The sequence below is a fragment of the Heptranchias perlo genome, chromosome 1, assembly GCF_035084215.1.
Source record: "Heptranchias perlo isolate sHepPer1 chromosome 1, sHepPer1.hap1, whole genome shotgun sequence".
NCBI lineage: Eukaryota > Metazoa > Chordata > Chondrichthyes > Hexanchiformes > Hexanchidae > Heptranchias > Heptranchias perlo.
This window is the reverse complement of record NC_090325.1, coordinates 164593812-164607472: the sequence shown is the minus strand read 5'-3', so window position 1 is coordinate 164607472 and position 13661 is coordinate 164593812. Positions and strand designations below refer to the sequence as shown.

General features: G+C 39.5%; 1 protein-coding gene across 1 annotated transcript in view; it reads right to left on the bottom strand.

Moving 5' to 3' along the window:
• Nucleotides 1-7938, bottom strand: part of fgf2 (fibroblast growth factor 2) — a 162998-nt gene extending 155060 nt beyond the window's left edge. Inside the window, exon 1 of the mRNA XM_067993401.1 lies at nt 7240-7938. Coding sequence (XP_067849502.1) covers nt 7240-7426 — 187 coding nt within the window. The 5' untranslated portion in view covers nt 7427-7938. The remainder of the gene's footprint in view (nt 1-7239) is intronic.
• Between the last annotated feature and the right edge of the window lie 5723 nt (nt 7939-13661).

Genomic DNA, 13661 nt, shown 5'->3' with positions numbered 1-13661 from the left:
TGTTTTTCAGACAAATTAGCCGGTTATTACAACAAAATTCAACAAATTTCTGAGTGAATCTGGTTCTTAACCATTTATGTACCATGACTGAATTAAAGAAGCCTATATCAATCTAAATATTCACTGTTGTCACACTAGTGACAGTTTGAAATGTAATTTCTGAGCATTGTCATGTGTTAACAGTCTGGTGATATACATGAAAACTGCAGGTGGCAGACTTGAAGGTTCCATGCCATTATCACATTGTTTTCTGAGATGTTAGACTGTTAAGATTCTGGTTGCTAAGGACATTCTTCAAAGAAACTGCTCTTAACTTTAAAGGGGAAAATATCCTTAAAATACAAGAATTGTCCAATACTGAATAGTTCTTGTATTGGGACGATATACGGTTGGGCATGCATACAACTTGACAAGCATCACTTACATATTGCCACAAGAGGAGACTGCCACTTCAAGAGTTTTCCCAGAAGAAGCTAGGAGAATCACAAACTATTTAAAACAGTCAGCTCAGTTATATCTATTGTAAATCATCTAGTCATACATAAAATTGGTCAGTAGTTTTGGCTTGTATGAAATAAGATCTAATATTGAGATTTTCTACCTTTTAACCTTCTAGATAAAGAAAAAATGTAGTAAGCATCCTGTATGAATTCCAGTAAGCAGTTAGACATGGGCTGTACTCCCTCAGTAACGCAGAGAAGAAAAGGCACTGGTTTCAGATCATAAGAGATACAGTTTGTTTGTGGAAATCATTAGGTTATTTGTCCAAGCCTGAACTTTAACAGTTACTCTTGTTCTCTGCTATCTTCTATATTATTTATCTGTACTTGCAATATTTTTTGCTGTTTTAGTTTTAATTCTGACTGACCCAATGGCACTTATGATCCTATTAGGTGTCTCCAGCAACTTTGATAGGTCATGTATCACTTATGTGTCAATGGAGGCTGAGTTTTCCTATACCATGTAGAGAGGGTGGAACTACTACAGTCACCAAATTATAAAGTGTCTTCACATTCAATGAGAAAAGTAGGTTCCCAGTACCATGAAAATGGTCAACCCCTGGAGGCAAAAGGATAGAGATACATAATGCATCATGAGAGCAGCAGCAGTGAGGCTAGATCCTCTGGACAGTGCAAAGAACCAACAAACCCAAATTTCACACAGCCTTGCAACATATTCAGGTGAGCCCTTTTCATGAAATTAAATCGGGATAACAATTCAAGGTGTGTAGAAGGATCACATCACATTTGACATCGAGAACTCACATGGCGAATCATGAGCACATCGCAACACTCCATAGCACAGTATACAATTTCACCAATGAACTGCCTTTTATGCTCTATGCCAGAATCAAATATGCTCACTTTTTTCATAGAAAATATTTGTGCCCTTCGAGACTACCAATTAGTTTGCAGTTTTGTACTGGGGACTGAGGCTGTCTAGGAATTGAGTCTGCCTAAAACTATTTTTCATAGAGCTAGTAAATGTCAGAGACATCTCAATCTGGACTGAGTTTAAACCCATGGGCTAAATGATGCACAAAGCCACTGAGCTTCTAGATTTCCCCCCTTTAAAGAGACTTTTAAAACTGTCTCATTTTGGAGAGAATAATTGATGGCCCATTTTTAAGGTGACTACCAACAAATTTAAAAAGTGTCATTTCCTGACTTCTAAGAGACACATTCAAACAAGAAAACAGATGCCTAGGACAGAATCCCTTACAGATTTCCACAACCATAACAGTTCTACTTGGTACTAAGATTTTAATTAATATGGAGAACACTGCAATTTTGTGTGACATTGTCTCAAAGGGAAAGTATGCATGTTTATTACTCTACAATATTTTTATAGTTCTGGACTAATTTAATAAAATCAGCACAGCACACAGATACCTCCTTCCACATTGAGTGCCTTCTCTCAACTCAATTGCATGACAGAGCTGTGATGTGCTAGCAAAGCAGTTCTGGAGTGGTGGAACAAACAATGACAACTCATTCCACAACACATTAGTAAACTGATACACCGTCATAAAGTTATAGAATCTCAAAACATCTGGGTGAAATCACGTTCAGTAATATTCTATCATATTACAAATTATATCACTGCAAACCAATCAGAATGGAGGACATTATAAAGTCCTCAATGGTTGCCAGTAGCCTGCAGTCTTGTATAACTACAAACTGTACATTTTATTGGCAACTCTTAGGTGGAAAAATCCACCCCACAGTGAGGAAGAATTTACCAAGCTCAAATCAGTTTCAAAGTGAAGAAAGCTTAATGTTGGTTCTTGAAAAGTCTCCCAAGTGTGTGTTGATGAATTATATATGAAAATAAAAGTAACGTCAGATGGAGGTACTTAATCCCATTAGATAAAATAATCATTCAGCTCATTCCCTAGAGTGCTGCAGCTACAACAGAGAGCTGAGAAAACACTAAAATAAATCTTTCCAGACAAATGTTTGCTGGAGCTTCCTACAGGAATGCACAATTAGACTTTCTACTAATATTTCATTGTAAATAAAGGAACTTAATGTCTGTCAGTCAGTACAAACCAAAGTGCACCTACAAGATTCCACCACATGTAAATAACCCATACATCTATTCAATTTTTGCTATTGCCTTAATTTGTAGGGTTCACAAACAGTGCTAGTTATACACTTTTGGAACCCTTTGGCCTGCCAATTGCACAAAACTGACTGATACCAAGGAAACAAAGAAGACAGACTCTCCTCGCTGCCCCCCCAGTTTTAACTTTTTGTTTAAGTAACACTGCATGCACTATTATTTGTTGAATTCAACAACATTGAAATAATGATTACTTTTAACAATGTCAAATTGGAGGTATATGAAATATAATAAATACCATTACACTTTAATGAAAATTGCACCTTCCAGTTGTTAGTATGACTAACATACATAGTCTCCATGATGATGCTCACAGGTACTTCCAGTAGTTTTAATGTATTCCACTGTCCTGCTGCAGCCTAAATGAGACAGCAGTTCACCCATCGCTGTCAAACAGCAAAATTTGCTGAAGCAATACATCACGAACTACTGTTCGTTTTGGCCTCATGGTTATTTGTAAATTTTTTGCCTCGTTTGTCACAGTACATTCAGTTAGCTCAAATAATACAGTGCTTGTTAAGTGCTTTGGACAGCCAGAGATTGTGAAAGGTGCTATATAAATGCAAGTTCTTTATTTCTTCGCTTTCCCTGCTCAAAACTTTCCTTCTCTGTTATTTACATGGTTATGAAATACATGTTTTCTTTGCTGCACTTCCCACGATGAATTTGTAGTTCTTGTTGAAGCAGTCATTGGTCTAACACTTCAGCAGGGAAGTTTATCCCCACAAAAAAATGAAATTTTTCTTTGATATTTTTTCTAATACTTGTGCCTCATAATTACTTGTAAATTTTCTGCCTGGTTTCTCACAGTACAGATGAGATAGGCCAGAAACAATACAATGCTTAAGTTTTCAAAATGGACATCTATTATGGCTAGTACCTCTGAGCAGCAACAAGGTAGAAAGCTTACAAATATCCAAAAGTAAAATTCACTCTTGGCGCTTCACAGTAATTCTATGCCAGGAGGTTTAGTACTTACCTTTAAGTATACATTTTCAGCGCCCACATGAAAAATCATGCTCACCAGCAAACAGAACTAAATGCTCATCAGATCATTGTACATAATAAATGGAAGAGAAATAAATCTTGAACATAACCATTTTACTGTTGGATTGCTGCAAAATTGATGACCTTTAAATGTGACAAATGATTTAAAAATCTACTGCAATAGTGCAAGCATGTTATCCAAATATAAATATTTTGACCATTTGGAAAAAAATGGAATATCTTCATTACATGTTTCACACTATGGACCTCAAGAAACTAATTCCATACCATAATTAAGTTACTTTGAAAGATACAAGATATTTTAAAATATTGCAACGTTACTACATTATGTAACAAAATGCATCAAAATACTTCCCAGATTATACTTTTATATCTTTCCATAACAGCCAGCTAATCTCACTTTAAATGAGGAACTGTACTCTTAAGGAGTCTTGCAGGGAATTTTTTTTTAACCTGATGTCTTTCCAAAAGCTCATATCATATATGTTTGGGATATTGTCAGCACTAGATAAGAAGGTGGGAGATATAGATTATATCTTACAAGGCTCATAGAATCAAAGGAGGCGGCCATTCAGCCCATTGTGCCTGCTCTTTGAAAGTCCCACTCCCCCGCTCTTTCCCCATAGCCTTGCATATTTTTCGTTTTCAAGTATACATCCAATTCCCTTTTGACCCTCATACAACTTGGGGATAGCACTGCAAGTGGGATCCTAACCCCTGCTCCTCATTACTTTTTCTATAATTAAAATCAAAATGATAGGATACAATTTCTGTAGGAACTAAATCAATGCTATGGTTGCTGAAGTTCCAGTGACATCTCAAGTTTTTTTCCCCCTTAGGCACGGCCATATGGTCTCAATTAAACAATCATCTCCATGAAACACAAAATGCAGGTCAGGGGATGGCGTCATTGCATGTGGTACAGTATAAGTGGTGTACACGTCCTGAATGTGGTCGATAAAATACTGTTCACTTGGTTTGTGGTTGCTACAATATAAAATGCCATAATGATTGGCAGGAGGTTGACAAAATTTAATTAGGCTATTTACTTTCAAAGCAAAACCTACAGAATTAAACAAAATGTTCTGTTTACCTAGAGGGTGCCTTTTACGAATTAGAAGGCATAAATCAATTCATACGACATCAAGAATAACAAAAAAAGTTCTAGCCATTTATACTAACTAATAATCTAAACCAAGAGAATGTTTTTGGTCTTACGCATAAACCATATTTCCCTAGCAATTTAAAAAAACGTTCATCCTTCTATGTGGAGGTCATAATAACGTGTTAGCTGTCAGCATTCAACACAAAAAAAAAGTGCCAAGCAAAAAAGCAAGCCGTGAACTTCACTCTACAAAAATTCTAGGCAATTTCAAGGGCGCGCGCTTATTTCTGGATTCACAAAACTGTTATAAAGCACCTCAACTTTGCTATAGGTTTATGTTATCTGAAATCCTCAATGAGATTGTTGCCAGGTACTTATTATCTTATATTAAAACGATAGTACATCTCCTTGGCAATGCTCAGAATTACTCCAAGGCCTGGAATGCAGTCACTGATGTGTACTACAATCAACAATTAAAAGTTACAATTTGCCTGTCCTTCAGTAAATCCAAAATGAGGACTGATCAGAATATTTTCTTAATAGCGCATGCAAAGCAACCCTCCGTTAAGCGTGTCCAAATTTCAAACTGCTTAATGTTCTACATGCCGTTTTAAGAAGAACTTATGTTGCTGACCACTTAAAAACACTCAGTTGCTCTGAAACCTGGTCGAGATTTCCAATGTAACACAACCCATATTCACCCGCTTCAGAAAATAATGTGCTAAGCATAGTTCGAATGGTTCTGCTTAGCCAATTATTCCTCCCCTCCTCCACACGCCTATAAAACTTTCAGCAACATTTTCTCAATTTTTCAATGTGAAATTCTGATTCTCATTTTTTGGGGGGGGGGGGGGGGGGAGATGTAGAAAGAGGGTGGAGGAAAAGGAAAGAATCGTGTAAGTCTGTGCAATATTAGAAAGCTAAGTAAATATCATAGCACTTCCGCCACTGAAATGATGCAAGCTCATTGTAATAAGAACTCTACTGTTGCAAGGCGGGCATTTGACAATCCAAGGAAGTAATTCATTTCAATTACGCACAAACAGCTTGTAACAGTAGAGGAAACCGGAAAAATACAGAAACCAATGGCAAAAATCTAAACTCACGTTTTGGTTTCCCCTCCCCCTGGACTTGAGTAAAATCTATACCAGTAATTTGCACTAAAGCGAAATCTCGCACTCTGCCATGTTACATCTCGACCAAGGTAATATTTTATGTTTCTAACACGAATTTTATAAAGCTACATCCAAACTGCGGTTTATGTAATTTCAATTGTTTTATTTCGATCGCAACTGATTCAGGATGAGGCAAATAATACGTGGGCGTAGCAGACGTTTACTATTTTAAGTGCCCTATCTATTGACGTTTTAATCATGCATTACTGCCACTCTTAGTAATGGAAACTAAGATAGTTTACGTTATATGGAAAAAACACAATTCAATCATTCACTCGCATTCTGTTCATTTACTTTTCTTTGAGTTTGCATACGCACGTCTGGTCACAATGCAAGATGATTTTCCAAATGCTATATTGCAAGAAAACTTAATGTACTTATTGGGTCCAAGAATGCAACAGGAGTGTGGGCGGGATTTTAAAAAAATATGCCATTTCTACATACTTGCAATAGGTCTCATAGATTTAAGCACTCATTGGCGTTACGAGTTGGACTGCTTGTGTTTTTTTTCTTTAAAATAATAGATTTATCGTGTTAAAGTAAAAGCTGTAAAATAGTATTTGTTAACACTTTTTAACCATCGATATATATAGAGAAAATTTGGAAACCTCCGAAATCCTTGCGGTAATATAGTCGTTATCGGGAAAAAGATAATTATATTATGTTTTATTTGTAGTTGCTTAGCAACCCCCCACCCATTTTCCAGCTGAAAAGGAAAGACCCCTCAGATTCTAAAAAGCTTCCGAGTCCTTGACTACAAATAAAGCCTTTTAAAAGCTACCTGCTCAAAGGTGGGCAAAAAGTGATAAAGTCTATAAGATGTTTAGCTAGTACGACAAAGAGCAGCCAGTCTCCACAAAATTCGTACATCAGCAACAAGACATCTTTCTAAGTTTGTCCACCAAAACATCAAGGAAATACTGTTGTGTTAAGCCAGATAAAGATGGGCAGTTTATTGAACTGCTTGGGATGGGGGAGGGGGGAATCAAATAAATAAATAGATGCATTTTGTGGAACTGAGAGTCAGAACAAGAATTGAAACCATAAATTACACCTGGAACCGAATGGAAACGAACTAGAATTGAAGCTAATTATTACATAGCAATAATATGACTAATTGCTGGCTTTGGGATTCGAATTGAAGCATTGAGGAAATACAAGAATGGAAATGGAATGTACATCACATAACTGGAATAGTAAATCATAACACGGAAACAAAAACTTGAATTAAAGGGAATGTAGAATTGTAACAACGTAGATTAGAACGGGAACTTAAAATGTCAAATATTCTAAAACTGAAGTGTTAATGGAATCTGCAACACTCACTGTTACTATCGTTCTTCTCACGGGTTCCGTCTACCCTGCCGTCCGGCAAGATCCTTAGGAAGTAGCCTCCGTTTTTACAATAGAGTCTCTTGGGCTCCTTGAATGCTCCCGGAGGGAAGGGGTTGCTACCGGCATCAGGTAGAGTCGGCAGGGTGCTGAGCCCTCCAGTTCCAGCCGCCGCCGCCATGTCACAGCCCGACTCGGACGCCAGCTGCCCCCGCTCGCCCGGCTCCACTCTACCACCTTCCCGTCTCCGATGAGGGGATTTTTTTTTTTCCTCCCCTCCCTCTCTCTACCTTTTTTCCTCAAATGTGACAGCCGCTCCTTCTTACACTTCCACTCACTCCCTCCCTCATGTAAAGCGCAGTGCACTCGGTTATTTCCCCCCCCCCCACCTTTTTTTTTTCCCTTTCTCTCGACCTGAAAAATAAAGTTTTCTTTTCCCTCTGCTGAGGTATTGAGGCAGTCCAGGTTCAAGGAATGAGGCCAACTTTATGATAAGGAATAACGGTTCATTCCATCACATCGCAGAAGCTTCCTCGTCATAATTCCCGATATTTGGCGGTGCGCGCGGTGTTGCTGTAAATAAGTGGGAAGGCGGCTTGCTGGAAATGTCTAATCTCTGACCCAAACTCAGCGCCAAACCCGACCGGCCGGCCGCGCTCCGCTCCGCTCCCAACTGCGCAGTCTGTCGGGCACAAGTGCGCACGCGTGCCTGTGGGTGCCAACTTACAGCGGCATGTTCGGGCGAGGGGAGGAAGGCAAGAAATGGCTTTAAAGGGACTTTCTCCAACCCCAAACGGTAAACGCGGTATTCTTTCCTAAAATGTTTAAATGCAGTTTTTTTTTTCACTTTTCCTTATAAATACTGAAAGAATGAACAACGGGACATTTTTTTTTAAAATACTTTTAATGGTTTTAATTATTATTTATAAGGAGTGATGGCTGACCTCTAAAGTATTTCTGAAACAAATTCAGCATGACTTGTAAAAAACAATGTATGATTTCAAAACAAACGAGGAAAGATCATCTTCTACATGCACTATGTGATAAATCTGGTCAGGAGCTAAGAACCTTTTTCCTAAACAACCACCGCCAAATCCTCACCTTTTAGGTACGTCTGCAAAGCAGGTATTAATTTAGCATAATGTGAGAAGCAGCGAATAAAGGTGCCAGAATTTTCCATCATACTATAGAGACAAGAATTTGATTTTCCAACTCAGAAAAACATGATTGTAGGCAAAGATTTACCAGGAGAGGGTGAAGTCACAGTTAAGTGGATTAACACGCCCCTATGGCCGTGCTAACCTACGAGAAAAAATCCTGGATATTTCCTAACTACCGGTTTCAAGATGCCACACAACATGACGTCTCAAAATGAAGAGAAATAATTTATTTCATAAATACGTTGAAGATTGACTCCATTGACATTTTATTAGCAAGTGATTTTCCTCACACCCTAAAACATTTAAGTTAATCAATAGCCATGTTCTGAAAAGCTATCATTTTTTATGAGTTCCTGAACAACCAAGCCTGATGACCTTCTAAAATAATGTTACTTCTAGAAAAAAGAAACCTTTAAAAGCCAGTCCATTAGTAAGTTTTCTTAGTGATGTATTCTAGGATACCACTGGGTTAACAGAAACAAAAGAGATTAGTATAAGGGGTACGCGAAATCAGAGTGAATAAGAGGAGGTTGCACAGCATCTCTGGAACAGGACTAAAATGGAAAAAAAGCAATAGGGAACAGTTGAGGCACTGGACAAATTAAACCAGACGCATTGACAAAGCCTATGAATGCAGTTGGGTCCTACACTCTCAGTTAATTTCAAGCAGCTGCAAGCCTTCTGCAACTGGTGGGCACCATACAATATATCATGTTTTATTTACAAAGAAAATCGAATTACCTTTTAATTAACCATGCACACATTTTAGTTTGGATGGACCCATTATATTAGTGGTGCTCTCCTTGTTAGTGCTTGTTTGTTCTGGTGGCACTGGGGTTCGAGCATCTGAAATACTTAACAGCTCAACAAAGTGGTAGTAGTTTCCTCATGACAGTAGGGACTGTAGGAACAGATCTGCTACTGTTTAACTCCCTGCCCAAATATATTTGTACAAGACAAAAATGGGAACATAGACAATGGGAAAGGATCCTTACACTCAACGAACATAGTAACTGCAAAATATATGTGTGTTGTAATTATGGTTTGGAGACATGAGAAAAGAGTTTACTAAAATGGTTTCCGACATACACTTAATAATACACATCATGCTTGGAAATGCAGGATCAGTGGCCACCTACAGCCGCTGCCAAGGCTCTACCAATATCGACAGCACTTTACCACCACTTCAATACTAAAGAAATCCTCAGTGTTACTGTACTAACAATTACAGGACAAAACCAGTAGTAAGAAGCAACTCTTGTTAGCTCAGTTAAGCAGTATTTATGTGATCACGAGAGGGCAGAATGCACCAATGGACAATCCAAAACCACATAGGGTCTCTTTAATTACTATACACCAATGAAAATTTTATTATCTCTTTAATGTACAAAATTGAGTCATTAAAATTTCCAGTTAAACATTTTGGTTTTACAATATGTATATATGTATAAAAATCCATCCATTTTATAATAAAGACTTTCAGTTTGTAGTTCTGCAGCTTCACCACTAGCTTTGTGCTATGAAGAATGTAGCCAAAAGGAGCAGAGAAGAATATAATGACCTGGATATGATTTTTTTTCATTTTTTTCATGGGTAATAGTGTCACTTCTGATGTTAACTCAATTTGTAACTTGTCATTGGTGATAAAGTGGGCTACTGGCAGGTTTGAAATTGCGCCCAATCTCTGAGTTTTTTTTTGTTTAAGCCCCTTAAAAAAAGGAGGGGTAGGCACAAACGAATCAGAGTATTGGAGGAACAGGCTGGTTAACAAAGGTCCTCTTGAACTGCTGCCTAATTTTATTTTGTTGGTGTTACAATGGGCAGAGATAAGGTAAGAGAAGGTATTATTTCTTTTACCACCTTTAAAACTATTTGCTGCACCACTGCAGCGACTGTCATAATGTGAAATACTGTTGTCAATGGATCATGACTTAGCTGAGAATGAGGGACATATTATTTTGTTCAAAAGTTGTTAAACTACAGATTTGCAGTTTATTGTTCCTAGAGAGTGTCCAAAGCAAGTGGTTGCTACAGTGCAAAAATAACATTAGGAACACAGAAATATAAAGGACCAGAAAGGTCCGTTGTGCTCCATCTGACAAGTTCAAAGTTCAAAAATATTAATCTATAATGTACCTCTTACACCTCTCAGTTCGCTTCCCTTGCCAAAATTTATCCAGTTCCCATTTGAATTTGCAGACACTATCCACTTTCACTGCCCGCTCTACACATTTAATACCCTCTGTGTTAACTAATTAAATCTCAACATCTGTTCATCTTCTCACTTTTGAGCTTGAGTCCATGCCCATGGTTATGGAGTTTATAATTATGTCATAATTGAAAAAGAGATTACCCACCTCTGGAAGTATCTTCACATTTCATGGAAGAGCATCTTCCATATATTGAGTCAGCAATAGGTCATGTTCTTTGGTAAAAAATCATGAGGAGCAACCTCCCCTTTAAGAGATTTGTGATATGGCAGCGTGACATCAAAGGAGTCCCGGTGTGATCTTATATTCCATATAATACAAGCCCTGAGGCTTTGGTTCACTGTGCCAGATAAGGAATAGTAGAAGAAAATAGTCTGCAAGTGCTGAAGGAAAAGTGGGGAAATAGAATGTTGTGTGGAAGGTGCTCCTTTGAAAGAAAGGTAAAGGTTCTACCAGAGGTAAGTACTCTCTCTCTTCTTCAGGACGCTAGAATGTGCACTCGATTTAGTGACTGACACCTCCAGTAAAGCTCTGCACTACCAACAGAACCTCATAAAACTGGAGTTTATATGTTGATGGTTTGCATGAGACCATGAACAGAGCAACATTGAAACACACAGGCCCCATTCTAGGAATATTTCCCTCTCAAAAGCCAAGCTATCAACCAGAAAACAGTTGAGCCTGGATGGAAAATCCAATCGGACAGTTGAGAAATATGGTTTCTTCAGTGGGGAAACAAGATAAGTGTTCAGTGCAAGAATGAGGATACCATAATCACTATTACCCCTTCAGTCCAGAAATTTTGAAGGCCCCTAGGGAGTAGAGTGATTGCACAGATAAATATATATTTCCACATGAATGTCAGGCTCCAATGTAACTGGTACTTGCTTTTTTTTATTCTCGGGCCTATCCCTAGTTGCCCTTCAGAAGATGGTGGGGAGCTGCCTTCTTGAATCACTTCCGTCCATATGGTGAAGGAACTGCCACAGTGCTATTAGGTAATGAGTTCCAGAATTTTGAACCATCAATGATGAAGGAAGCAGAGAAGGGAAAATTGATGGTTGTCCAGTGACACAGAGATATCTCTCCCTGGGTAACCACAGATCCCAAAGATATCTTGGATGAACTTAGATTAGATTATCCATTCATGAAGGTAAACAGTCTGCTGGCTGAAGATATCAACAGTAGTATGTTTACTCCAGCCAAACGTTATGCCAAGAATGTCACCTCACGATTCAAATACCAACACCCAAGCAGTGCGTTTGCATTCAGACAGAGAATGGGTCCCAAAACAACTTGCATTTATATAGCGCCTTTAATAACAACAACAACTTCTTGCATTTATATACTACCTCTAACGTAATAAAACGTTCCAAGGCGCAACACAGAAGCGGCATCAGACAAAATTTGACACCAAGCCACATAAAGAGATACTAGGACAGGTGACCAAAAGCTTGGTCAAAGAGGTAGGTTTTAAGGAGCGACTTAAAGGAGGAGAGAGAGGTAGAGAGTCGGAAAAGTTTAGGGAGGGAATTCCAGAGCTTAGGGCTTAGGCAGCTGAAGGCACGGCTGCTAATGGTGGAGCGAAGGAAATCAGGGATGTGCAAGAGGCCAGAATTGGAGGAGCGCAGAGATCTTGGAGGGTTGTAGGGCTGGAGGAGGTTAAAGAGATAGGGAGGGGCGAGGCCATGGAGGGATTTGAACACAGGTGGAGGATTTTAAAATCGAGGCATTGCTGGACTGGGGGCCAATGTAGATCAGCAAGCAAATGGATGACTGGTGAGCAGGATTTGGTGTGAATTAGTACGGGCAGCAGAGTTTTGGATGAAAAATGTAGGAAAACATCCCTGGCACTTCACAGGAGCGTAATAAGATAAAAATTGACACTGAACCAAAGACGATATTAGTACAGGTGACTAAATGCTTGGTTAAAAAGGTAAATTTTAAGGTGGGTCTTAAAGGAGGGGAGCCAGGTGGGGAAAGCCTTGGAAAAACTATGGCTTGGTAGCAAGGGGAAGGGAAGGGTGCAGAAAAGGCTGCATGGTCCCAATCTTAGTGACAAAGAACTCCTTGCACTTGTTGTTGGAGGTGAGGGTGGAGGGGGCAGGGAAGTGGGGTTTAAGGAAACGGTATTGGAGAAAAGAAGCCGGGGGTTATCTTTGCATTCCAGGATGATATTGGATTAGTGAGCAATTTTGGCAGAGGAGAGCAGGACCTGATAGACGTGGTCCAGCCAGATCGGGCATTTATTGACCTCTACCACCTAGAAGGACAAGAGCAGCAGGCACATGGGAACACCACCACCTGCACGTTCCCCTCCAAGTCACACACCATCCTGACTTGGAAATATACCGCCGTTCCTTCATCGTCGCTGGGTCAAAATCCTGGAACTCCCTTCCTAACAGCACTGTGAGAGAACCTTCACCATATGGACTGCAGCGGTTCAAGAAGGTGGATCACCACCACCTTCTCAAGGGCAATTAGGGATGGACAATAAATGCTGGCCTTGCTAGTGACACCCACATCCCATGAACGAATTTTTAAAAAAATTATTGGCTAATCCAGTTGTATGCCGTATACATTCAAGTTTGTGCCCCTTGGACTTAAGGAAGCAAAGATGGGGGCCATACCAGGGGGAATGCCAGGGTGGGCAAGAGTAAGGGCTTAGTGGGAACAACAGCACCAAAAGTGGAGGTGAGGATGTGATTGAGCAGATCAATAGCTGCAGAAATATCGTGGCAAATGGAGAGCCAAAGGCTAGACAGTTGAGAGTTTAAAAGTGCCATTATAAGTGACTTGGGAGAGAGATTTTTCCAGGGGCACTTACGGAAGGAAATGGGGTTGGAAGGGGGATGTGAGTGGTGAGGGATACAGGGAAGTGATCGGAGATGGCCTTGTCTGTGATTGAGACAATGAGAATAGAGAGGCCAGGTGTGATGGCAAGGTCGAGGGGGTGGCTGTGAATATGGGTAGCAGAGGGAGAAGTTAAAGGAGGACAAGAGGGCAGTGAACTCAGAGGAGCAGGGCAAGGTGAGTTGAGATGAAG